The sequence below is a fragment of the Trachypithecus francoisi genome, unplaced genomic scaffold, assembly GCF_009764315.1.
Source record: "Trachypithecus francoisi isolate TF-2019V2 unplaced genomic scaffold, Tfra_2.0 Lachesis_group11, whole genome shotgun sequence".
NCBI lineage: Eukaryota > Metazoa > Chordata > Mammalia > Primates > Cercopithecidae > Trachypithecus > Trachypithecus francoisi.
The window spans coordinates 29,520,463-29,547,445 of NW_022681456.1; the positions used below are offsets into that span (position 1 = coordinate 29,520,463).

The 26,983-nt window shown below is 44.4% G+C and overlaps 1 protein-coding gene across 1 annotated transcript in view; it reads left to right on the forward strand.

Annotated features, from left to right (window-relative positions):
• NT5DC3 (5'-nucleotidase domain containing 3) overlaps positions 1-19,611 on the forward strand; it is a 64,584-nt gene extending 44,973 nt beyond the window's left edge. The window contains exons 6-14 of the mRNA XM_033220864.1: positions 273-410; positions 3,307-3,367; positions 3,791-3,893; positions 4,035-4,136; positions 8,383-8,464; positions 9,769-9,855; positions 11,837-11,977; positions 16,991-17,055; positions 19,241-19,611. Of these exons, the coding sequence (XP_033076755.1) occupies positions 273-410; positions 3,307-3,367; positions 3,791-3,893; positions 4,035-4,136; positions 8,383-8,464; positions 9,769-9,855; positions 11,837-11,977; positions 16,991-17,055; positions 19,241-19,493 (1,032 nt within the window). The 3' untranslated portion in view covers positions 19,494-19,611. The remainder of the gene's footprint in view (positions 1-272; positions 411-3,306; positions 3,368-3,790; positions 3,894-4,034; positions 4,137-8,382; positions 8,465-9,768; positions 9,856-11,836; positions 11,978-16,990; positions 17,056-19,240) is intronic.
• Positions 19,612-26,983: the final 7,372 nt, after the last annotated feature.

The window sequence follows — 26,983 nt, forward strand, 5'->3', positions numbered from 1 at the left end:
AGATGGGGTTTCACGATGTTGTCCAGGCTGACCTAGAACTCCTGACCTCAGGTGATCCACCTGCCTTGGCCTCCCAAAGTGCTGGGATTACAGGCGTGAGCCACCACGCCTGGCTCATTTTATTATTTTATTATTAGAACTTTCCTTTTTTGTGTTGATGATGGGAATCTCATTTAGTCACTGAGAAGTCTTCCTGATGTTCCTGGTGCTTCATAGCTCTGCCCCTGGCGTGGGCCCCTGTTTCTAAAGCACTCCTTCCTCCCTGTCTACAGAGCTCTCATGGAAACACGATGAAGCAGTTCATGGACATCTTCTCCCTGCCTGAGATGACCCTCCTGTCCTGTGTGAATGAATACTTCCTCAAGAACAACATCGACTATGAGCCTGTGCATCTCTACAAAGATGTCAAGGTTGTATCCACAGTGAGAGATCACGGTGCTGAGTCTGTTTCAGCTTTGCAGTGGGAGTCACAGAGCCTTGAACCTCCTTTCTAGGTTAGGTGTTTTAAATAGTCTCTTAAGCTGGGAACTCTTATATCCGGTTTAACCTTGAACATTATAAGAAAGATGTTGTTACATCAGGAGAATTGGAAATCAGTCAAAATTTTTGTTAAAACAAAATGGTGCTGACACTGTTATCTTGATTTTTGATCCTTTCTGACCAGAAGGTCAAGGCCAGGGCTGGTGCACTTGGCCAAAGGAATGATAGGGGTGGAAGTCCGACCTGTACCCACTCACTCCTGAGTCTGCCCAAGCAAGACGGTGCCTCCTCTTTTTTTTTTTTTTATTTGAACAGAGTCTTGCTCTGTCACTCAGGCTGGAGTGCAGTGGTGCGATCATGGCTCACTGCAACCTCTACCTCCCAGGTTCAAGTGATTCTCCTGCCTCAGCCTCCCAAGTAGCTGGGATTACAGGTGCCTGCCACCATGCCTGGCTAATTTTTGTATTTTTAGTAGAGACGAGGTTTCACCATGTTGGCCAGGCTAGTCTGCAACTCCTAACCTCAAGTGATTGGCCCACCGCAGCCTCCCAAAGTACTGGGATTACAGGCTTGAGCCACTACGCCCGGCCAGAGTGCCTCTTCATCACATAGGTTATATTCAAGCTCCCGGCTGGGGGACTTGTGCCACTGTAGTTGCCCAGAGGGGATGCCTTTTTTCTTTGCCCACAAAGTTCCATGTGGCTTTCTAAAGTCCTGCAAAAGCCATGCAAGAATCCAGTTAGGGGACGGGGGATGTCGACAAATGTAAATGTTTATGTGAACATATGTGAATACTTACTGTTGCCCATAGGTTCTTGGCAACCGTGACTTCAAGTGAAACCATGTACAACAGATCCTTGAATAATGTCACTTTCTTCAGTGTCATGTTAATGTTGACAAGGAAAAAAATTGATTTTGCTTTATGTTGTTTCACATAGAGTTACAGTTTCTAAGAACCTACTGAAGATGTTAAGGACTTACTGTACAAATCATTTGTATTTATAAATTTATGTATTTTATATTCACGTTTATATATTTATATATGTTCTTTAAGCTGTATGAACATTTTAGTACTAAAACATGTTTATATTATTTTATATGTATTTACATAGTTACAACATATATTTATCAATATATGTATTTAAAATATTTATATTTTTTAAAGATACATATTTACACACTAAAATATTTTTGCTATGTATTTATAAGTACATTTAAGTTTTGGCAGCATGAATCCTGGGTTTTAGGAAGATAGAGGATAAATTATAGTTTCTCAATATCAGTGTGGTATTATCCAAATTGAATATAGGTATTTAGTTTCTGTTCTCTTTTTTGTGTATACAGTTTGTCTTTAAAAATCTAAGAATCACTTGTAGCAGCCCTGTGCATTGGTAAGGCGAGATATTGATTTGAAAGCTCAGTTTTTACTGCAAGTGTTACTACCACCAAGAACAAATACTTGTGTAGAGTTTACTAGGTCCCAGGCACTGTTCTTATGAGTGCTTTAGGCGTGTTAACTTACTAAATCTTCATAATAATGCCAAGGTAGGCACTATTCTTACCATTTTACAAATAAGGACATCGAGGCACAGTGAGGTTGACTTGCTTGCCCAAGGTCACACAGCTGGTAAATAGCAGAGCCTTGATTTTAAGCCAGGCAGTCCGACTTGCATTTAACTACTGCCTTCTGCTGCTGCTGTGAAATTGAATCAGGCTTGTGCTGAAAGGTAATTGAGGTTGAGATTGCAGTCCAGAAGTGCTCCCTCTTAACAGAAATCTCCCAGCAACAGTCTAAGGCTTAGACACAATTTTGCCTGCAACCTGTCTCCTGCTACTGGCTCTAGAAAGTGTCCATAGGCCTCTAGGAATGTCACCACATAGAAGCCCTGTGCAGTGTCACTTGCCAGTGGGACCCTTTTTTGACACCTGCCAGCTCTCATGCTGCCACACTCCTGAACCCACAGAGGGTTTAACCACCTCCTCTTCCTCTACCTGGACCACATCTCTGCCTGAGCTACAGTCTCACTGCCAGTTCGTTGCCCTACTGGTGGCACCAAAGAGAGAAGGAGAAACCTGTTAGCTGTTTGTCTCTGCCTCTCATTCCGTGTTATGGAATTTGCCATTGGGGTCTAGGGACGGAAAGGGCACAAAGATAAAAGAGCAATAACTCCCTTTGTCCAGATGGCCTGGGATCATTTGTTCACAATACTGCTTATAAATTACCGTGTGTTATGTGGGACTTTATTCGGAATTATTCACAGAAATTACCTCTTCCAAACACTCTTTTGAAATTGCATTGGAAATTGCCACCATCACCATGGAAACTTTTGCTTTCACAAGGGGCTGCCTGTGAAAATGGACCAGAATTGGCCGGGTGTGGTGGCTCACACCTGCAATCCCAGCACTTTGGGCAGCTAAGGCAGGCGGATTACTTGAGGCCAGGAGTTCAAGACCAGCCTGGCCAAAATGGTGAAACCCCATCTCTATTAAAAACACAAAAATTAGCCTGGTGTGCTGGCGGGTACCTGTAATCCCAACTACTCTGGAGACTGAGGCAGGAGAATCACTTGAACCCAGGAGGCAGAGGCTGCACTGAGCTGAGACGGCACCACTGCACTTCAGCCTGGGTGATATAACAAGACTCTGTCTCAAAAAAAAAAAAAAAAAAAAAAATAGAGAAAATGGACCAGAATTTAGATTTTGTGTAGTGCCTGGATTGTCGGACTTTCTAGGGATAGAAGTTATCATTGACTGCCATTTCACTTGTACTGTTACTCAGGCTATCTCAGTTGTATTTTCGCTGATTAAAAATGTATCTTTTGGCAGGATGCAATTCGAGACGTCCACATCAAAGGAATAATGTACAGAGCGATTGAAGCGGACATTGGTATGTGCTCAGCAGTATCGCAAAGAGAGTTTCAGCCTTCCGTTTCTTGTGCAACCGTGCCCGCATTTTACTTTGCATTCCAGGTGCTAAGCAGGGGCTGCATGAGTGCTCTGTAAGGACCTGGCATCCTGGCATGTTAGCCGTCTCCTCTTTGTCCTGGAACTTGACATAATTCTGACTTAAAAAGAGAGGCACTGGCAGCTATGGCCACTTAGTTGTTTCCACTTAGACCGAGGAGGCAGGGTCTTTGTGACTGATGCACCAGATGTACCCATGTTCCACTGGGCAAAGCGTCTTCCTTAAGGCCTTTATTCCTTCTCCTGTGCCTAGGACAGTGCTGGACCCATACCCCCATTTAGAAAGTACTTGCAGATTGACCAATATCATGCTGAATCTGTGTGTGAATTTTTCTCTTGCTCTTAGAAAAGTACATCTGCTATGCTGAGCAGACCCGTGCAGTGTTGGCCAAACTGGCTGATCATGGCAAGAAGATGTTTCTCATCACCAATAGCCCCAGTAGCTTTGTGTAAGTTGCTCTGTGTTTCATTGCTAGCTTCTGGCACACTCCTTGTATCCCATTTGTTTTAGCTGGAAATTGGAAAGAAAAAGTTACAAACATGGTTAATCCCTTCAATGTTAGACTAACCTGGCTGGCTTGTTGCCCTAGGGACAAAGGGATGAGTTATATCGTTGGGAAAGACTGGAGGGACCTGTTCGATGTGGTCATTGTTCAGGCGGAGAAGCCAAACTTCTTTAATGATAAGCGGAGGTGAGTGTTTTATTTTTCCAGGGGACTAGATTTTATTCCTTTGCTGCTGTGAATATGTAGATGGTGTGCCTTGGTAAAATCCAGTTGCAAAATCATAAGTATGTGAGATTATAGCTTTTGAATTTTAACCCTTCTAGCAAGTAATCACAGCAAGGGTGACATGAGCACATAACAGACAGTTTGCATGCATCGAAATGGTTCTCAGTACAACTTGGGCTGCTTCAGACCCATGAGGTAGGCTTGAAGAAAATGATTGGCAGTGATGAAAAAGCAAAACTTATTATCACATAGTAAATTAGGTCTTCAGATGTAGACACATTGTGAAGCATAAGAAAACAACAGCATCAACAAAACTGCCTGTTGGGTAGCTCTTTAAATAGAGCTCTCATTAGTGCGTTTAAAATTGCAGTTGGATTTTGCAGAGCTTCTCTGCAACACAGGTTTTGCATCACGTGGAGTAAATCTCTATTACGTCTTAATATCATCCTGCCACTGTAGCTCTGGGAATGGGGAAGCAGGTAAGTTTTAGGTTGTGACAGAGAGAGAGTGTGCTGTTAGTACTTAGTGGGTAGGGATCAGGGAATGCTAAAATATCTTTTAACGTGTGGGACAGGCCTGTTCACTAAGAGCTATTCTCCGCAAATGTTCATGGTGTTGAGAATCACTGCACTAGGGTTCTAAAAAAATAACTCGTATTTATATAATGGCAATTTTTGAAACACTTTTACCCCCATGTTAATTCTGTAGCTGGTAAGCAGGTAGTCTTTTCCTCTCTGTTAGGTGATTTGAAGCATCAGGGTGTGGTGCCCTGCAGTTAATGCTTTAAATTCCTCTTGTCCCAGTTTTCCAAGTGTCACAGTGACTCCAGGAAGAAGTGGCAAACCAAGAACTATGTGCAGGGACTGAAAAATGCTGGGTGGGATTCAAGAAAATGAAGGAAAAACTAGAGCGTGATGAAAAACAGCTATAAACTGTGGCTTGCTGCTTTGTTAGTATTTTGTCCCACTTACTGGCGGCTGGAGTCATCCCAAAGACAGTGGCAAGGGAGTTCCTACATGGGAGAGCCGCAAACCGTCCCATGATGGGGCTGGTTGGGATTCCAAAGAAAGAAGCCCTAAACTCTAGGATGATCAGTCTAAAGCGCTTAATAGAGGAACCGACTTACAGAGTGGGCTGCAGTGCATCCTCTGGCACAGGGTCCCCAACCTTTTTGGCACCAGGGACTGGTTTTGTGGAAGACAATTTTTCCACCAGGTTTGTGGGGGTAGGGTGATGGTTTCAGGATGAAACTGTTCCACCTCAGATCATCAGGCATTAGATTCTCATAAGGAGCGCACGACTTAGATCCCTTGCTTGTGCAGCTCACAATAGGGTTCCGCTCCTATGAGAATCTCATGGCGCAGCTGATTAGCCAGGAGGTGGAGCTCAGGCGGTAATGCTCTCTCGCCCACCGGATGCTCGCCTCCTGCGGTGCGGCCTGGTTCCTAACCCATGGGCCGGTTTTGGTCTGTGGTCCACGGCCCAGGGTTTGGAGACCCCTGCTGTGGCACACAGGAGAGAAAGGGATGTTCCACCAGGAGCGGGTCAGGATGTGGAGTTTATTGAGGGTTTAAGGAATTTGGCTCCAGGCCAGGGCTAGTTTCTTCCAGTGTCTTGGGGAGCAACATAAAAACCTTTATCGGTGTCTGGGAGTGTTGAAGCACGCAGAAGAAAACGTACACCTAGCTGGGTCAGAGTGCTCAAAGGCACTCCTCTCCTAGAGGAAGAAGCGGGAGAGGTCGGAACCCTATAGTCACTGATATGATGCCCTCACCATTTTCTTAGTAGATTCTGGGGTGTGGTCAGAAGGGCCCTGTCTCTCTCTTCACCGGAGAGCTCCTCTGCTTTGCCGTGTTTGTAAAAAGTAAGGAGGCAGGGTCCTGAACTCTTTTCCCTGGATGGAGCAGGCGGGGTGTCTCAGCCCCCTCCTCCAATATCTATTTTGTCTTTGTTCTCGAAGCCTAGGGTAAGAGCTGAATAATCCTCCATCTGTATTCATCCTTGTGCTATTTATAGTAATGAGAGGTCAGAAACAACCCAACAGCCCTACAGTAGGGGATGCCTAGTTAAATTTGGAATAGCCATATGAGAGGGGATTATGCAGTCATTAAAGATGATGTACTTGGCTGGGTGCAGTGGCTCATGCCTGTGATCCCAACACTTTGGGAGGCCGAGGCAGGAGGATCATGAGGTCAGGGGATTGAGACCATCCTGGCTAACACGGTGAAACCCGTTCTCTACTAAAAATACAAAAAATTTGGCGTGGTGGCAGGCACCTGTGGTCCCAGCTACTTGGGAGGCTGAGGCAGGAGAATGGCGTGAACCCAGAGGCGGAGCTTGCAGTGAGCCGAGATGGCACCATTGCACTCCAGCCTGGGCGACAGAGCAAGACTCTGTCTCAAGAAAAAAAAAAAAAAAAAAAAAGAAAAAGATGTACTTGGGCCAGGTGCCGTGGCTCACACCTATAATCCCAGCACTTTGGGAGGCTGAAGCCAGGGGATTGCTTGAGCCCAGCCAGGAGTTTGAGACCACCCTGGGCTACATAGGGAGACTTTGTCTCTATAAATAATTAAAAAATGAGGTGGTCACACCTGTAATCCCAGCACATTGGGAGACTGAGGTGGGCGGATAACCTGAGGTCAGGAGTTCAACATGGTGAAATCCCATCTCTACTAATAATACAAAAATTAGCCAGTTATGGTGACATGCACCTGTAATCCCAGCTACTCAGTAGACTGAAGCAGGAGAATCGTTTGAGCCCAGGAGGCGGAGATCGCAGTGAGTCAAGATTGCACCACTGCACTCCAGCCTGGGCGACAGGGTGAGACTCTCTCAAAAAAAAATAAAATAAAATAAATCAGGTATGGCAGTGCATGCTTGCAGTCCCAGCTATTTGAGAGACTGAGGTGGGAGTGTCACCTGAGCCCAGGAGGTCGAGACTGTAGTGAGCTGCGATTGTGCCACCACACTTCATCCTGGGGAACAGAGTGAGACCCTCTCTCCAAAAAAAAAAAAAACCAGAAAAACAAAAACGTATTTGGAAAAAAAAAAAGACAATGTATTACTGTAAAGCATGATGTATTTCAGAATATGTAATCACTTGGAAAATTGCTCAAAATATTAGAGAAAAAAGGATGTAAGTTAGTGTACACAAAGTGATCTCATTTTATAGTCATGAAAGAAAGATAAATTTCATGAAAAGACTGAAAGACGAACTGAAATGTTTAGAGTACAAGGTGGGTCTAGAATTCTGGGTCGTGTGCCTTTTCTTCGTTGTGTTTTTCTGTATTACAATTAGGTAAAAAAATTATTTTTTTTAGGGTAACACTTATTTTTACCTTAAGGCAAACAAACCCTGGGTCCTTTGGGCTAGCGCTGTGTCAGGGTGAGGAATGAGGCATTATCCTTACTTCCCCATTTCCATCATAAACTAGTGCTTCCGGTCTTCTGATTTGTTATCTAGAGTGGCTTAATTTCAGGTATAAAGCCAGATAAATGCACTAAGGCAGTGTTTCCGTAAACTTTTCTTTATAAACAGGTTTTCTGCATGGTCAAATAAATCCGGGAAATTTGGGTGAAAGAAAATTGATTACAGCAGGGCTTTTCAGAGTCATCAATAACTTTTTAAGAGGGACATATTTAGTGGATGGTGTTTTCCAAATTTATATGACCCTGGAATTCTTTTTTTTGTTTGTTTTTTGTTTGTTTTTGAGATGGAGTTTCTCTCTTGTTGACTAGGCTGAAGTGCAGTGGCGCAATTCTCCACTCACTGCAACCTCTGCCTCCTGGGTTCAAGCGATTCTCCTGCCTCGGCCTGTTGAGTAGCTGGGATTACAGGTGCCTGCCACCACGCTCAGCTAGTTTTTGTATTTTTAGTAGAGATGGGGTTTCATCATGTTGGCCAGGCTGATCTCGAACTCCTGACCTCAGGTGATCCACCTACCTTGGTTTCCCAAAGTGCTGGGCTCACAAGAGTGAGCTACTGCGCCTGGCCCCCAGGAATTCTTTTTTTCATGAAACACCTTTGGATACTGGGCTTCACACAGTTTGGGGATGTATTGAATTAGGCCAGGGAATGTGATGGTGGAGCTTTGTTTTTAGGTTTTTGCAGGGAGCTACTTCCTGTGATAGTGAATAACTCTGGTATTTCATAGAGCAGACAGCCTGTACTACTCCATGTCATAATGTTTCCTGTTTCTGTTGTTAGGCCTTTCCGAAAGATGAATGAGAAAGGTGTCTTACTCTGGGATAAAATCCATAAGTTACAGAAAGGCCAGATTTACAAGCAGGTATGTCATGACCAGCTTCTCCTTTTTGTTGCTTTGCTTCATGGTCGGTAATAATGCTAATAGCTGCTGTTCACTGTGGCTTTCTGTGTGCCTGGCACAGTTCTGAGTGATTCCCGTGAACTGACTGATTGTAACTTGGTGGTAAACTTAGGTTTAAGTCAATATATTTTCAATATGCTAGTATCTAAACTAACTCAAAATTGAAGGGTTTTTTTTAAAACAAAATTTAAGGCATGACTTTCATAGTGTGTAACATTTAAGATGCCAGTAGTAAACCTTGGAAATTTCTCTTTGAGGAACACTTACTCATGGCATATTATTCACTCAAATTACTAATTATTTTCTGACAATACATGTTTTATACACAATTTTGTGGGTTTTTAAAAAAATTTTATTGAGACAAGCTCTCGCCCTGTTGCCCAGGCTGGAGTACAGTGGCATGAACACAGTTCACTATAGCCTCAACTTCCTGAGCTCAAGTGATCCTCCCATCTCAGCCTCCCAAGTGGCTGGGATCATAGGCATGCACCACCACACCCAGCTAATTTTTAATTTTTATTTTTTGTAGAGACAGGGTCTTGCCATTTTGCCCAAGCTGGTCTTTAACTCCTGGGCTCAAGCAGTCCTCCCACCTTGGCCTCCCAAAGTGCTGGGATTATAGGCATGAGCCATCACACCTAGCCTGTGCACAGTTTTAATATACTTTGGTGTCATATGAGGCTTTCAAATGTTTGAATGAATTGCATTGGTGACCATTATTATGTTACTAAAGTTCTTTTTTTAAAAAAATTAATGCATTCTTGGTGGGTATATAACAATCTGATGGATTTGGCAATAAGTATATTTTCTAGGCCTTGAAAAATTAGCTTTGATAAAGCCATTCTACTGCTAGGAAGTTAGCCTAAGAAAATTATTAAGATATAGCTAATACAACTTGCCTATGAGAATGTTTATCATGAAGTTGCTTACAAAATAGATAATGTAAACTGTCCAACATCAGGGAATTGGTGAAAGGAATCATGGTACTTCCCAGCTGCTATCATTACATGGTAGATTATTTATTGACATGGAAAGATGGCCCCAGCATGTTAAGTGTAGAAAGATAGTTACAAAGAGGTGTGTATAATATAAATCCTTCTTGAACAGTGCATTTGACATAGAGGACAGATTTCCCATGAAGGTGCTTTTATCTTTATGTTTTGATATTTAAGTTATAATAACAATTCTTAAAAGTTTTAAATATTTTGTACTGTGGGTTAGCTCTCTAGCTGTAATGTAATAACTATAGTTTTCTTTGATTGCAGGGTAATTTATATGAATTTTTGAAGCTTACTGGATGGAGAGGATCCAGAGTGTTGTATTTTGGTGACCATATATACAGTGACCTGGCGGTGAGGGGCCCTTTTTTCCTTTGTTGGGGTACAGATGTGTTAACCTCACTTACTAAAGAATGTATCTTTTATTTAAGAATGTACCTTTTATTTAAGAATGTATCTTATATTTAAGGTCATCTTTATGCTTTTGTAAAACCTAGAGGTAGGCTGCATCTTTTTAATGTCTCTCTTTTTTTTTTTTTTTTTTTTTAACAGAACAGAGTTGTGAAAAAGATAAATATTTTTTTGGAAATGATGGAAATAAGCAGTTCACTCAAAGAGTTTATCAAAATAATCTTTCCATTTAAATAATAATAAAAGAATGCCATTGTTCTTTTTCCTTTTATCAGTGCATCAGAAAACATAAATAAAATCCACCTTTGAAAGTTTGCCACCATTGGGAATATTTAAAAGAATGTGCTGTAGGTTTTCATGTATTATTAGGAGAAAGATATTCAAATATAACATTTGTATTATATTCAAAGGCTTTAAGAAACTGAACCAGTGAACTGGGCACGATGGCTCACACCTGTAGTCCTAGCACTTTGGGAGGCTGAGATGGGTGGATTACTTGAACTCATGAGTTTGAGACCAGCCTGGGCAACATTGTGAAACCCTGTCTCTACTGAAAATACAAAAATAATCTGGGCGTGATAGCATACGCCTATAATCCTAGCTACTGGGGAGGCTGAAGCAGGAGAATTGCTTGAACCTGGGAGGTGAAAACTGCAGTGAGCTGAGATCATGCCATTGCACTCTAGCTTAGGGGACAGAGTGAGACCCTGTCTCAAAAAAAAAAAAAAATTGAACCAGTAAAGGCGAGCGGGTATCCTAAGCCCTCTTAGACTCTTACACAGGACTTAGGATTCTCGCTTTAGGTGAGTAGCCAGACTGAACCTTTAAAACTGTAAATCAGACTTAAAGAAAGCTTTAAAACCTGAAAGCCTTTCTTTCTCCCTCAGAGTAAAAACCTGAGATCCTATAGTTGCCCGCTGGATTTCCCCTTCCCCAGCCCACCTCTCTGAAGACACCCTCTGCCTCTGCCGCCTCTTTTGTCTCATCTAGGTTCCCTGACTTGTTGCTTCTTAACATGCCACCCTCCAGCATGTTCCTGCCCCGGGGCCTTTGCACTTACTGTTCTTCAGCCAGAATCTTTCTGTTCCCGCATATTTTCATACTTTCCCCCACCTTATCGTTGTATTAGCCTGGTCTTCCTAACTACCCTGTACAAAATGGAAACCTCCTTTCTTCCTCTCCTTTTCCTGTTACTCTGCTTGATTTTTGTCCCTTGTACTTATCCCCACCTGCCATTGTGTATTTTACATATTTATTGTCTGTATTTTCCACAAGGGCTGGGATTTCTCAGTTTTTTGTACGTTGTTTTATCCTCAGTATTTAGGGCCTGGCAAATAGTAGTGCTTGATAAATATTTGCCAAATGAGAAAATGACCATTTAGTATGATGACTATATGTCTTAGATTTTCCAGGACATAGCTGATACTAAATATTCTGGCCTTTTGTCAAATATGGGGTGACAACATTTGGAATGGAAAATGTGGTCATGCATGCTTATGTTGTATGTGATCATTCCAAGCCTGAGATTCCATGGTTCTCCATAACCCAGAGGGCCTGGCACACAGAGGTCTGTGGATGAATTGAATTGAAGACCTTTGGTAGCATTTAGGTCAAGCCCTTTTCTGCCCCTGACCTCATTGTTTTTTTTACAGACCATGGTTAATGATTCCAGACCTAGCGTTTCTGCAGGGGTTGTGACTCACAGCAATTATTTCCAGATCTGAAAGTTTCTTGGAATGAAATGATCGAAGGCTGGGGCCAAATTGGTTTTAATTAAATGTAATTCATTGAATTCAGCTTGGTGAATAACTAACCGTTACCATCAAAAAGTAATTAAATGAATGCCTCTCATGTCTGGGAAAATAATGACATAGTGTAGATTCTGTTGAGACTGATGTTGACTTTTCGTGATCTTTGTGATCAGGATTTGACCCTAAAGCATGGCTGGAGGACTGGTGCAATTATCCCAGAGTTGAGATCTGAACTGAAAATCATGAACACGGAGCAATACATTCAAACCATGACCTGGCTGCAGACCTTAACTGGGTTATTGGAACAGATGCAGGTTTGGATATATTTTTTCTCTCTCTTTTTCTTGAAGCCTGAGGTTAGAAAGTTACTTCAGGTATTTTCTGCTTAATTGTTATAAAATACGAGGCTTAAGTTGTTTTCAGTAGACTGTAGGATAACAACTGGGGTTCTTTTGCTTAGACAGTGTTTGTGGGGCCTGTGTAAATGTAGGTGTTTGCTCACATTCCTCTGTCAGGGAAGATCCAGTATCCTCACTTGCACACTGAAGCCTGCTAGGAGCTCTCCTGTGGGGTACTGGGATTCAGGAGACCTTGCCAGTGCTTAAGTCTGTGCTGGTTCTGTCTGCGCCTGCTGCAGTGGGACTTCTCCATTCTGGGCCTCAGTTTCCCCGTCTGTGAAATAAAGGGGCCTATGGAGCGAACACTTCAGTCTGGGCACCATGGCTTACGGGAGAGAGTCTCAAAGCAAGAGTCAAGATCCCTGTGTCCAGCCTCAGTTGATTCTGAGGATAATACCTGCAGTTTGCTGGCTTACTGGAGTTCTCTGGCAGTTACTTCCTTGAGTTAAGTTAGGCAGCCAGTTTTGGCTGGTAAGTGAGGAATGGCAGTTTTATCAGTCATTTCCTGGCCCATGGAAGCTGCCTCTCTTTTGTAGCTGTATCCCCTTATTTCTCCATGTGCCCCTTTCCTTTCCAGTTCCATGAGGCACCTTGTTTTCTCCCTGGCTCCAGCCTGCCTGGGCTACAGCCATCTCAGCATGGATGCTGACATTTTTAGGATACGGGCACAGATGCTTGCTCTCTTGGCTAACACACCTGCAATCTGTGGCCACGGCCTATTGCCCATGCCTGCCCTCTGGCTTTGGAAATGGGCAGGGAATTGCCTTGCCTGCCCCAGCTGGCACTCTGTGTGGGGGTGGCTGAGCAGTGAGATCAGGCAAGGCTGTGAGTGGCAGGCCAGATTCTGGCTCCAGGTGCATGCATTCCAGAGCATGGGGCCCTGCACGTCCCCCTGGGCCTTGTTTCCAGGATGCATTGGGCCCCATTAGTTCTTGGCTCTTCTCTGATGAGGATTTATTCTGTTTCGCTTGCTATGCTTGTCTATGAGATGATTTACTAAAAATATGTGGCGTCAATTCTGAGTTAATGTAGTTGAGAGTCTGTGCATGTCATACACTACTAATAGTTACTTTTTACGTGCCAGACACTGTGCTGAGTGCTGGCTCTATACACATTGCTCATTTAATAGTCATAGCTGTTCCATTTTAGAATAAGGAAACAGTTTTTGAGAGGTTAGGTATCATTTATGTGTGAGATCATAAAATGGCAGGGCAAGGCTTGAAGCAGGTCCCAAAGTCCATGCTTCGGGGCACTGCTTTAATATGCCTTCCTGTTTAGAGGATCCGGGTGTAGGCAAGGCTTGACTCACCCTCAGTGAAGTCTCTGACCCTGGCAGCTGGTCACATGTACAAACACAACTGCACGTAGATGGTGTCAGTACATTTTCGCTTTGGAAACAGGTTTTTTTGTTTGTTTTGTTTTCCTTTTTCTGACCTGTGTAAAAAAAAAGTTGACTATTAAGGAATTTGTAAAATTAATTATACGAGGTGTGGGGTGAGGGAAGGAAGAAAAGGAAATTACGATTTACATAGCCACCCCCATTTTGCAGGAGAGAAAACTTGAGACTGAGATAGATCACTTTTCTGGAACCACAGTTCTCGGTTGGCAGAATTGGGCTGTGTAAAAATGTCGTAAGAACTTACTGTGTTCTGGACACCGAAACCTTTAAGTTCATTTCATTTTCACAGCAACTCTTTGAAGTAGGACTGAAACATCACTCCCATTTTTCTGATGCAGACCCTGAGGCACAGAGGAGATATAACTTGCTCTAGTGACGGTGATGCTGATGTCAACACACAGGCAGCACGACTCTAGACCCTTAACCTCCACGCACCTATATCGCCTTGGGTTCTGGCAGTTTGTACAGAGTTCTGTCAAGTTGGATTCACTAGGATATAGAGGTGTGTAGCTGCTAACTAAAAAAACATCCAAATCAATGTCCTGTCTCACTGTCACCCTCTTGCTCAGTGTTCCCCTAGAAAGTTACAAGTTATTCCACTGAGCCTGTGGCAGATGTTTCTAGAACTCCCCCTTGGGGATTATTTTCAGAGCACGTAGCACATTATTTGGACAGTTTTCCGAGGAGAAAAATTGGTCCTCTGAGATCGGGTTTGATTTTTTCAGAGCCAGCAGAGTGTCATTTGTTTTTTGTTTTTTGATTTTTTGAGATGGAGTCTTGCTCTGTCGCCCAGGCTGGAGTGGAGTGGCGTGATCTTGGCTCACTGCAGCCTTCACCACAGGTTCAAGCAATTCTCCTCTCTCAGCCTCCCAAGTAGCTGGGGCTACAGGCTTGTGCCACCACGCCTAGCTAATTTTGTATTTTTAGTAGAGATGGGGTTTCCCCGTGTTGGCCAGGCTGGTCTCGAACTCCTGACCTCACAGAGCGTCATTTGGAGCCGAGTCTAATGAATGAAATAGAAGTGTATAAATATTGATTGTAATTTCATTAGCTAGCCTTGAAGTGCCTTCCAAAATGGCTGTGGTTCATGGTGGTGGTGCTGGCACTGGTAGACGCTTCTCAGGTAACCAACCAGTCAGAGGCCACATTTAGACCACGGGTCGGCAAGCTTTGTCAGAGGGCCACATGGTAAATATTTTAGGCTGTGCAGGCTCAGGTAACCAACCAGTCAGAGACCACATTTAGACCATAGGTCAGCAAGCTTCTGCAAAGGGCCACATGGTAAATATTTTAGGCTGTGCAGGCTTTAGGCTCTGTTGCCGCTACCCACCTCTGCACTTGTAGCACAAAAGCAGCTGTGGACAATATGTGAATGAATGGTTGTAGCTGTGTCCCAACAAACTTTATTGGTGGGCATGAAATTTGACTTTCATGTAATTTTTACATGTTAGGATTTTTTTCTTTTTTTTTCCTTTTGAGGCAGTCTCACTCTGTTGCCCAGGCCGGAGTGCAGTGGCACGATCTCGGCTCACTGAAGCCTCTGCCTCCCAGGCTCAAGTGATTCTCATGCCTGCCTCCTGAGTAGCTAGGATTATGGGTGTGCACCACCACACCCAGCTAATTTTTGTATTTTTGAAGAGACTGGGTTTCACCATATTGGCCAGGCTGGTCTCGAACTCCTGGCCTCAAGTGATCCACTTGCCTCAGGCTCCCAAAATGCTGGGATTACAGGCTTGAACTACCACGCCCTGCCTGCCATGAAATTATTCTTCTTTTGAGTTTTTTCCCCCCCAAGCATTGAAAAAGAAAAACCTATTTGTAAGCTCACAGGCTGATAGAAAAATGGGCCGGTGGCTGGACTGATGTAGGCTGTTGCACTGGATAGATTGTGATATCTTTCTCAAACAAAGGCAGAGATATGTGGCCAATCTGCTTTGCCCCTGAAGAGCTGATTACGCCCATGAACAACCACTGGAGATGGAGATGGCTGAAGTGCCTGTGGGATCGGTTCCATGAACAACCACTGGAGATGGAGATGGCTGAAGTGCCTGTGGGATCGGTTCCCTGTGGGGCTTCGGTTAGTCTTTTCCAATGTGGACTACCCACTCTGGAGTACATGGTTTCACTTGAAAGATTAATGATAACTAATGAACACACACCGTCTTTGAAATATTTTAAAGTGGATTTCAGAACCAAAGGCTCTTGTTTTAAGGAGTTTGGCCTTGTAGGGGGACAGAACTGGAGAAGGGGGTGGGCACCGGGAGATATCTTTTTTTTTTTAAATGGGAGAAATCTTTGTTTAATGGCTGATGGGAAGGATGGAAGCAAGAGGGTTGTTCCTGTGAGAGAGATGATAAATGGTGGGAAAGGTTCATGGCAGGGCAGCCAGCAGGGCGCCCCAGCCAGCAGCTGGGTACTTCAGGGGAGGTAAGGCCCGAAGCATGGCTGAGTGAAGGCGCAGAGCTCAGGGTCCCCCTCTGGGCACACATCCCTGGCCTCGGATTCCTGGGGTCTTTCTCCTTTACATGTCCCTTCAGCAGCCTCGGGGTTCAGAGTCAAGCTGTTGAACTGAGCAGATGTGATAAACGGAAGGTTCTTGGCTCCCATGTCAAAAGCAGATGGTTTGCCCGCTTGGTATTTTCCTCCAGGTTCTAAGGAAATTAGAATTTCCTTAGAAATTCTAATGTGGTCATGAATTGCAGGGAGCCGGCCTGTTCCCTGTGATCATGTGCACCTTGGATTCTGGCCTCAGTGTTTCTGTGTAGCCATAAGAACCTTGGAGAGAGACTTGTGAGATTCCATTCGTTAGATCATGGGCAGTTGGCATTTTCTTTTTGCCTTTCACCCATATTTTGGCCCACCAGAAAATGCTCTGCTTCTGCTTCTCATGGAGATGCTTTACCTTCTCGCCTTTTGCAAAAAATAATTGTTTTTTAACTTAAACACGTGATATAATATTAAATTTAAAAGTTTATAATTCTCATGTACAAATTAAAATAATTTTTTATGTTAATTTCCAAATGTAAGCACATACTTTGACATGCTTGCAATTGGTGGGTAAGTATGCTATCTCCACTTAACTATAATGTTTGTACACATGTATATAATAAGTATAATAGGTAGCATGTACTAAGTATTTCTACATCATAGTTTGTATACATGTATATAATAGGTGTGTAATGGATATATCGTGCATAATGGATGTATCATGTATGTGTGTTATACATATGTGGATACACATGCATTATGTTTATATGTAGTCTTTACTGATAATTTAATAACTTTGTAATATTTCATCTTAATTTGTTAAACCACATTTCTAATGTTGGACATTTAAAACTATTTTTTATTCCTGAAGAAGGCAGGGTTTCAACTGGAAAGTCTGAAAAATGTACTATTTCATTCAGGTGCCAACCTCTGAGATGTAAAGGAATAAAATTTCTAGAAAAGCTGCACATTAAAAAATTCTCATTACGTAATGAGTTTATTTGAAACCAAAACAGTCATAATAATTGACTTGCGTCCTACAGGTTCACAGAGATGCTGAGTCACAGCTGGTTTTGCAGGAGTGGAAAAAGGAAAGGAAGGAGATGAGGTAAGAGCGGCCTGTGTTGAATGTGGCGTGTCCACCACCCTGTTCTGGCTGTGCTCAGCCCACATCTGTTCCCCAGGGCCAGCCTGAGGCATAATGTTGAAACATCCTTTTTTAGCTCCCAGGTATGTCTGCCTCCCCCAGGATCCAGAGTCGGCTAACTGCTGTTGGTGACATGTGACATTTCCTTGAGGCCAGCCATCACCCCTGTCATTCCTCCGCCCTTGCCATCGAAGGCCTTGGGAGAATGGAGCCTTTCCCATCTCATTCCTCCTCCCTGCCTTCCTGACCTTCCCATCTGGGCAGCTGGTGGCCCAGTTGTTAATAATGCTGGCAGCACAGTGTGGCTGTTGGGGCAGTGCTGGATTTGGGCTCCGAACCCACAATGAATTCTTAGGGCTCCCACGACCCTGGTGCTTATTTGTAACCACAGCTCTTTCAAGAATGTGCAGTCTGTTAACTGATAAAGAAAGCCTGCCTGCCGTGAGAAAAGTTTGGTGGGTGTCTGTCTTAGGGGAACCCATACTGACAGTCATGCTTCCCCAGGAGAATGCTTTATACCATTTGCATGAACTTTTCTGACTTTGTGCATGGCCTTCTCCAGGCGCTGGGTACAGCCATCTCTGAGGTTTGGCAGCAGTGGTTGCTGGGGGATTCTGGCCTCCCAGCAGTGGGCAGCCTGACTCAAGGGCTCATGTGGTGGTGTGCGTGGGTGGGTGGATGGGGCGTGGAGAGGGAACAATGAGTCCATTCCTCAGATTCTGCAGAAGCCAAAGCTGTATTGCATTTAGTTTGCCCTCCTCCCTCTCAGGGTGTTGACTGTCTGAGTCTTATTTTAACTGCTACCAACTAACTAGTGGCTTTTATCACACAGCTGTGTAAATGATTCTATTTTTTGCTGTGTTTGTAAATGACTTATTAGCAGTCAAATAGTATTTGTTCATTTTGATGGAATACTCTGTAGGGTCGCAGCCATCAGAGCGTGCATATCCTGTGTATGTATGATAGGGATGTTGAAATAGACATACATGCACGTAAGGATGACTGCAGGGGCTTATGGGCCTTGGACGGGGTGAACAGTCTCACCTCTGAGGAGGCCAGGAGGCATTGAAGTATGTAATGGATGGGGGAGATTTACATCACATAAAACAATCCTTAATTCCTCCATCTGAGCACTTGAGAGTTTACAACATGCTTTTATTTTGCTTACCTTACTCAGTTCTCACAATAACCTTGTGAAACAGGGGGTCTTGATCCTTTCGGTAAGGGAAGTGGAGACTCCTGAGAGCATTCCGTATTCCTCTGTGTACCATCAGGAGCAGCTGTTGCATCCTGTGTTTAGTTTGGGAGATGGGGCGTGTGTCCTTAGAGAAACATGCAAAAGCATCTGGAGCCTTGAGACAGTTAAGGGGGAAATAGGACCAGAGTCGTTTTGATGGATAGATAGGCAGGCTCTTTTCTTTTTTTATTTTTAGATAGAGTCTCATTCTGTCACCCAGGCTGGAGTGCAGTGGCACAGTCACAGCTCACTGCAGCCTCAGCCACCCAGGCTCAAGCAGTTCTCCGACTTCAGCCTCCTGAGTAGCTGCAACTACAGACATATGCCACCATGCCTGGCCAAATTTTTTGCATTTTTGTAGAGACAAGGTCTCACTATGTTGCCCATACTGGTGGTCCAGGGCACAAGTGATCCACCTGCCATGCCCAGGCCAGACTGTTATTTGTTTGTTTTTGTTTTTGTGAGACGGGGTCTCGTTCTGTTGCCCAGGCTGGAGTGCAGTGGCATGATCTCTGCTTACTGTACCCTCCGCCTCCCTGGTTCAAGTGATTCTTGTGCCTCAGCCTCCTGAGTAGCTGTAACTATAGGTATGCGCCACCACGCCTGGCTGATTTTTATATTTTTAGTAGAGACGGAGTTTGACCAGGCTGATCTCGAACTCCTGGCCTCAAGTGATCCACCTGCCTTGGCCTCGCCAAGTGCTGGGAGTATAGATGTGAGCCACCACACCTGGCTCTAGACTGTTTTCTTAATTAATATTTGGGGCTGCTCTAGGCTAACTTTTTTCTCAAATGAGTCCTATTTATTTATTTATTTTTCCTGAAAAAGAAGTGGTTTTGATTTCAGTAGTTTAAAAACAAGGCTTTTTGAATCATTCTGTGTTGCTTTGCTTTTTTATTGCCCCTTCAGAGAAATGACCAAGAGTTTCTTCAACGCCCAGTTTGGAAGCCTGTTCCGCACAGACCAGAACCCAACCTACTTCCTGAGGCGCCTGTCACGCTTCGCTGACATCTACATGGCGTCTCTGAGCTGCCTCCTGAACTATGATGTCAGCCACACTTTCTACCCCCGGAGGACTCCACTGCAGCACGAACTGCCCGCCTGGTCAGAAGGGCCCCCCACCTTCAGAACCCCTCTCCTGCAGGAGGCCCAGGCCAAGTAGCCGAGGGCAAAAGCTAGAAACTGTAACTGCCCCTGATTGGGCAGGCGTGATGGGCTCGACGTCATGTGGGTCTGAGTGTTGCTTTTGGAAAAGATACAGATAAGCCTTTTGATATTTATTTTGTACCTTATGGAGAACAATTCTCCCAGTGGTTAAGACAGGAGCTAGCAGCCCGCCCCTCCGGCCTTTCCCTCCATGCAGGGCTGAAAGGCAAACTTCCCATTGGAACTCTGATTTCGCCTTTTTGTTTACCGAGGTCCTGGAACATCAGGTTTTCTGGGATAGGTGAGACACTTGATACCATCTCTGTATTCTAGCAGGTCAGGCTTGAAACGGTTCTTGACTGCTCCATGGCACATTTCCTGAACATGTACTGGCAGTGCATTGGGAACTGCAGGGGCACAGGGATGGGCAAAGATTAACTGCTTCCAGAAGGCTGATTTAGAGGGCTCCACAATGGCAAAACGCTGCTGTGAGTGACAGAGAGGCCCCCAGGTGATGGCCAGTTCCCAAATCATTTGGTACTAAGGCTTTGACATTCTGGCACATTGCATCAAAGAGAACACAGCCTCCCCGGAAGGACTTAGGTGAGAAAGAACAAGAGAAGTTGCAACTCCTGGACCCTTTTGTCCTCAGTGTGTGATTCCTGTGTCCTTTTCCAGCATGGAGGAGGGCAGGAGAGAGGAGATGAGAGCTCTGGTCAAAACCTTCCAGCTAGTGGAACAGCCTTCTGAAGAGCCTTCTGCAAGAAACGAGTGGGTTAGAAGAACCAAAACATTTGTGGTAGATCTCCCAGGAGCCTGTTAAACCTGGAAGCACCACCCTAGTTGGTTTCATGTGCTCACTGGAAGAAAGAAAATGAACCAGGGAAAAGCATCTTTGTAATGAAATGCTATGCCATGCCACCACCCGCTTGAATTGGAATCCTGTTAAAACATGAGATTTACCACAAACAGTCCTTGTCTAGATGGAAACAAACAAGATCCTGGCTTCTCTCTAATGAGTTATCAACTGAGAGGTGCTTGGATTGGCCAGGGGAGGAGGAAGATGGCCACCACAACTTAGCCATGTCCAGCCTTCTCTCAGATTTCACTCCTGTGGTGTTTGTGCGACTATTGGGGAGTTTGTATAGTTTTTTTTTTTTTTTAAAGATGTCTAAGATGGGAAAGGGTGAAGGACATTGAAGCTGAGAAATAGATATGACTTAGCTAACCGAGCTTTTCTCATTTTTTTCTGTTTTGTTTTTTTTGAGATGGAGTTTTGCTCTTGTTGCCCAGGCCGGAGTTCAGTGGCGCAATGTCAGCTCACTGCAACCTCTGCCTCCCGGGTTCAAGCGATTCTCCTGTCTCAGCCTCCCAAGTAGCTGGGATTACAGGCATGCACCACTACTCCCAGCTAATATTGTATTTGTAGTAGAGATGGGGTTTCTCCATGTTGGTCAGGCTGGTCTCGAACTCCCGACCTCAGATGATCCGCCCGCCTCGGCCTCCCAAAGTGCTGGGATTACAGGCGTGAGCCACCGCACCTGGCCTGCTTTTCTCATTTCTTTCTAGGGGCAGTGCAAGTGGCATATATTCCTTTTGTTGGAGGGAAGAATCCTTAATTGCATCTGCGTTTGTAGTATCCTTCAACGTAAAGTGCATATTTACTGCACTCTCTTTGAGTGCTATGAGAATGTCTGCTGTTATTAGTTATGGCGCTATTAATACTATTTTAATTGCGTATGCTATATAAATACTTCTGTTCAGATTAGCCTAATCTAGTATTGCTAAAACTCATTTTAAGCTTTGGCAGTACCATGTATATACTCTTAAATCTAAAGGATGGCAGGAAGATGAGGGGAGCTTGTGGAGAGTGTTTGCTTATTCAACATTTTTATTGTGATAAATGTATGTAACCATCTATTGATGAAATGCGAGCCTGGCATTCCATGGGCTTCTTGCCAGATGGCAGAAACTTAACGAGTTACATAGCATCCTTTGTAATGCTACTTGTGATATTTGGCTGTATTTAACTATAATGGTGAAGGTGACCCTTTAGATCCAATAAGGCTTCTCCCCATCTTCTACCTTTTGTTATGAGCACAGTAAGACATGGTAGTATGTTCTTTTTTTGGAACAGGGCAGGCATTTTGTTTGTTGTTTGCTTGCTGGCTTCTAGGTGTTTCCATCATCAGGGTGTATTGGAGGCTGACACTTGACGGATGTGTGTTGTGCCCAGAACTGCTCAGTGTTGGGGTTCTAGAAGAATGTGCTGATGCTCTTGGCTTCAAGTTTCTGCTTTGGAGAAGCAGATTGAGGAAGTAGGTGTTGTTTAAAAATAATTATTGGTTTTTATCTCATCAGATATTCGTTGGGTACCCACCAGGTGCCAGTTATAGGGTGTTTTGTTTACTCAAGAATGAAGTAGAACTATTTAAAACTTGTTTTCATGAGTGTTTAGGTTAGGTGGCCTAAGCTTTGAAGGAGAAAAACGTTTTCTGGGTGTGAATAATGAGTTTTATAATCGATTCCCATTTAGAAGAATTTCAGTCTCTCGGCCATTGAGCTTGGCAGTGTTGAAATCTCCCATGTGGCAGAAGCCTGTCATCTGGGCCACCAAGGCTGACTGACTGTGTACCTTGCAGACTGTAGACCCATGTCGTGTCGGTAACGGGGCTGAGCACCGTCATTCCCATGTGAACGATGGAGGCCCATCCCAATTTATTATTAATCCTTGTCTATACTCAGGACAGATTTTAACTTGTTGCTGTCATGACTTTTTTTTAATTTTGGTTTTTTGTTTTTTTTTTTGAGGCAAGGTCTCGCTCTGTTGCCCCTGCTGGAGTGCAGTGGTGCGATCTTGGCTCACTGCACCTCTGCCTCCCAGGTTCAAGCAGTTTTCGTGCCTCAGCCTCCTGAGTAGCTGGGACTACTGGTACATGCCATCAGGCCCGACCAGTTTTTGTGTTTTTAGTAGAGATGGGGTTTCACCATGTTAGCCAGGCTGGTCTCAAACTCCTGGCCTCAAGTGTTCTGCCCACCTCAGCCTTCCAAAGTGCTGGGATTCCGGGTGTGAGCCACTGTGCCTGGCCTCGTCATGACTCTTTTTTTTTTTTTTTTTGGAGATGGAGTTTTGCTCTTGTTGCCCAGCTGGAGTACAGTGGTGCGATCTTGGCTCACTGCAGCCTCCACCTCCTGGGTTCAAGTGATTCTCCTGCCTCAGCCTCCTGAGTAGCTGGGATTATAGGCACCTGCCACCACACCCACCTAATTTTTTTGTGTTTTTACTAGAGACGGTCTCACCATGTTGGCCAGGCTGGTCTCAAACTCCTGACCTCGGGTGATCCACCTGCCTTGACCTCCCAAGGTGCTGGGATTACAGGTGTGAGCCACCGTGCCCAGCCTGTCATGACAGTGCAGTGTGGAATCTGGCACGCTGCACTGGGCCTTTTGTTCTCTGGTGTGCACATGCATGAATGCATATTGGTACAAGGGAAACGAATCTGTTTTCAACCATTTAAAAAATCATGTTATAAAGCAAACAAAAATAGTTTGAACATTTAATTACTTTTTAATATTGCTTTGACTGATTTTCTAAGAATTATGTGAACAATAATGAGTCCAGAGCAGCAGCAGCCATCACAGATATGACAGTCCAGCAAGGCCCATAGAGGTCCTTTTGGAAGGGACTTGCACAGCTGATTTTTTTTTTCCAGTGTTGTTTTTACGGGTGAAACATGGCTTTTGAAATACTTTAGTTGTTTGTCTTAGAGCTCCCACTTTCCCCCTAACATAGAGCCTCTCTGGTTTTTAAAACATTTTACCCTGTGGCACTATTTTCTGCTGTTCCCATTAATATCATGTAACATAAATCGCTCGCTACTGATTTGGGTGTATTACAGACTAAAATGACTAGTTGCTTTGAATGCATTGTCACTCTTAATTATTGCAAAGGAGAACTGAAAAGTAGTCTTGTGTCCTAGTTAATTTAGCTTTGGGCAAACTAAGTGGCTTTTCTTCTGTCCTCTTCTCAAAAGACCTTTTAAAAGCAGCAGAGACTGGGCTAAATACTGGAACTGAATTCCACTTTTCTGCATGCTCATTTGCTGCCAAAGACCACTTGGGGTTCCTTGTCTAGAATGCTCTAAGACTAAATTTGGCCAGACACAGGGTTCCTTGATTGCTCTATTCAACTAATAGAGAACCTACATTTTGCCTTCTTAATGTCGACTTTCTTTTGTACCAGGTTTCTTTTTTCTTTTCTCCTCCCCCTCCCCCTCTCCCCCTCCCCCTCCCCCTCCCCCTCTCCCCCTCCCCCTCCCCCTCCCCCTCCCCCTCCCCCTCCCCCTCCCCCTCCCCCTCTCCCTCTTTTGCCTTAGCATTTAGGAGCTTAGCTCAAAGTTCAGCTAACCTTTGATACTACTAGTGGGTTAAAGTGGGAAGGGAATGAAGTACCCTTCATGCAGGGTCAGTCAACTTTTCCTGTAAAGGGCCAGATAGGAAGTATTTTTGGCTTTTGGGGCTGTTTGCTTTTGCTGCTACTGCTGTAGGAATGACCATGGTCATGGCTGTGTTCCAGTACAACTTGATTTACCAAGACAAGCTGTGGGCTGGATTTGGCCCTCAGGCTGTGTCTTGTTAGCTCCTGCTCTAATGGATTGTGTTGGTGGCAATGGCAAGATTCCCTTGCTGAGAATGTGCAGATGACTAACCCCATAGCTGGGATGCAGAGAGGAGAAAGTTTTGTAGATCATAGTGCACTGTATTCCCTTCTGAGCTACTTCCTGGGCATAGTTACATGTATGGCCAGTGTGTGTACTTGAGCCATCAGGCTTGGGCACTTGTTGAATATACCTCTCACTGTATTAGTTTGTAATTGTGCTAGTGCTGGGTGCTGAGCTCAGCTGCCCAGATGACCTTACCGGACTGAAAGACATACTCCAGTAACTGCTGGGAGTGCTGCTGGCTGGCCGTTTACTTCCAGCCCTCATGGGGAATTTTCCCTGCTGAAGGGCCCTGCCTGCCCCAGATCACAGCCCCTTCCTGCCTGTAACCCTTACTGGCTCCATATGGGGTACAAAGGGCTGGCCTCCCCACCCCAACTTGGGAAACCCTCTGGGGCCATCCCAGCTCCAGAGCCCCTTGTAGGGTCAGTGAGACCTCACTGTGGCCACATTGCAGCCCAGTGCCTCCCCCTGCCAAGCCTGTACCCAGCCCGGCTCAGCCCACAGCACTGTCCTGTGAACCTTCCTGCACGCCATTCTCCACCTCAGTATCTGCTTTTGGGGAACCCAACCTGCGACAGTGCTTCTGTGCGTTTTCAGTCCTGCAGGTTTGAACTCTGACTTTGGAGACTCTTTTCCAATTATCTCGTGGAATGACAGATTGTGCCTGTATGATATCAGGCACAATTAATGCAAATTGGGCAGACTTATTTATTCTAGATGTGAAGTTGCTATTTATTTTAAATGTTGATTTTATGTGTTATGTGACTCTGAACTTATTGCCAAATAAAAGTTTGAATTGTATCATCTGGCTTATTGTCAGTCACCTATTTTGTGTGCTTGAGTCTGCTGTGTTAAATTCTGATGAATCCACAGTATTGTTTTCTAAAAAGGCATTTCTTCCAGGACTTGAGGTTATTTCTACAAAAATAAATAACGGAGATCTTGGATTAAAAAACAATTCTAAGGGACTTCAAGAAGTTTATCCCTGAGAGAAGGGATAACCTTTTTTGGGGAAAGCCCAAAAAAGGGGTATGGGTTTCTTCTCACTACCCCCACTTCCCCCCACCCACAGCAAGCACACTCACTTGTTTTCAGAGCTTAGAGACTGTGAAGGTAAGCCTCAGATGCAAACTTGGTGTGAGCACAAGTGGGCAGCAGTGACCTATGGTGTGTCACCACAGAGTTCCTGTGTGTTTGTAATCAGCTTACCAGGCAAGCTGGAAATGTTTTAAGGAAAGGAAATAGGGAATTAAGAGTAAATGTTAGAGGTCAGTTTGAAGACTTTTTTTTTTTTCCCCTAACGTGTGTGTGTGTGTGTGTGTATGTGTAACATCTTAAAATCCTTGTGCTGATACCTGAATCTCATTCATTCCTCCTGTGGATATCTTTTTTTTCCTCCTTTCGATCACTTGCCTTTGTGTACTTGTGATGGTGGGTGTTGGTGGACTCACTAGCAAATCTGCCCCATATTGATTTTTTGGGGGTGGTTTTCCAGAAACTTGGCATGTCATCTAACAGGAAGTGACGGCCTGCTCCTCTGCCTGAGTACGGACTGCTTCTCTTTCCTGGAGTAGTGAATGAGCTTGTCAGACACTCGGGGCTTCCAGAACTTTGGACTTGGTTCAGCAGAAATCTCGATGATGTGGAATGCAGTTATTTCGGCACTGAAGGCAGCAGAGAGGAGAGGCTGAGCTCAGCTCAACCCAGTCTTTCCCTCCATCCCCAGTGGTGATTCCCAACCCTGGCCAGCACTGCCCACTGGGGACAATCTGGAGATGTGTGGAAGGGTGGGTTGCAGGGTGCTTGGGTTTTGCAGTGATGGGGAGGGGATGTCTAGTATTTTGAGGGCAAGGACCAGACATGTTAGACCCCCTGCATTGTGAGGGAGAGCCCAGTACACTGAGGCATGGTCCCCTGTCTACACATGTATCTACATGATACAATTCATGTAGGTGGAAACCTGTTTATAATTTTCTAAGCCTAGAAACTGTTTTATAGGTAACCACACAAAAAAAATTTGTGATGTAATTTTAACATACTGAATTTTCCAGGAATGCAGCTATATGTAAACCAAAGGAAGATTTTGACTTCGTTTTATTCAGAGCTTTATAAGGAATTATTCATCATGTCAGAAGAGCACATCCTCCACAGGAGGCCACTCCTGGTATTTGAGTCGTGAATCGCACCTGTGTCAGTCTGCATTTGTACTGGTCATTTCCATAAATTGTACAGACACATGTACGTAAGACTGTACTTACTGTCTCAGTCCATTCATGCTGCTATAACAAAAGACCATATGCTGATTTAGCTTATAAACAACAGAAATTTATTTCTCACTGCCCAGGAGGCTGGCAAGTCCAAGATCAAGGTGCTGGCAGATTTGGTGTTTGGTGAGGCCTGTTTCCTGGTTCACAGGTGGTGACTTCTGCATGGTGGATAGATCGAGGGAGCTCTCTGAGGCCTCTATTATAAGGGCACTAATCCCCTTAAGGATGCCCCTCCCCCTTGACTTAATCACCTCCCAAAGGCTTACAGGCTGACTTACCACCCTCCTAGTGTTATCACCTTGGGGGTAAAGATTTCAACACAGGAATTTTGGGGGTCACAAACATTCAGACCATAGCACTTAACCTTTTATTTTAAAATGTCACCCAGGTGCGGTGGCTCATGCCTGTAATCCTAGCACTTAGGGAGGCCAAGGTGGGAGGATTGCTGGAGCTCAGGAATTTGAGACCAGCCTGGGTAATATAGTGAAACCCCATCTCTACAAAAGATAAACCAC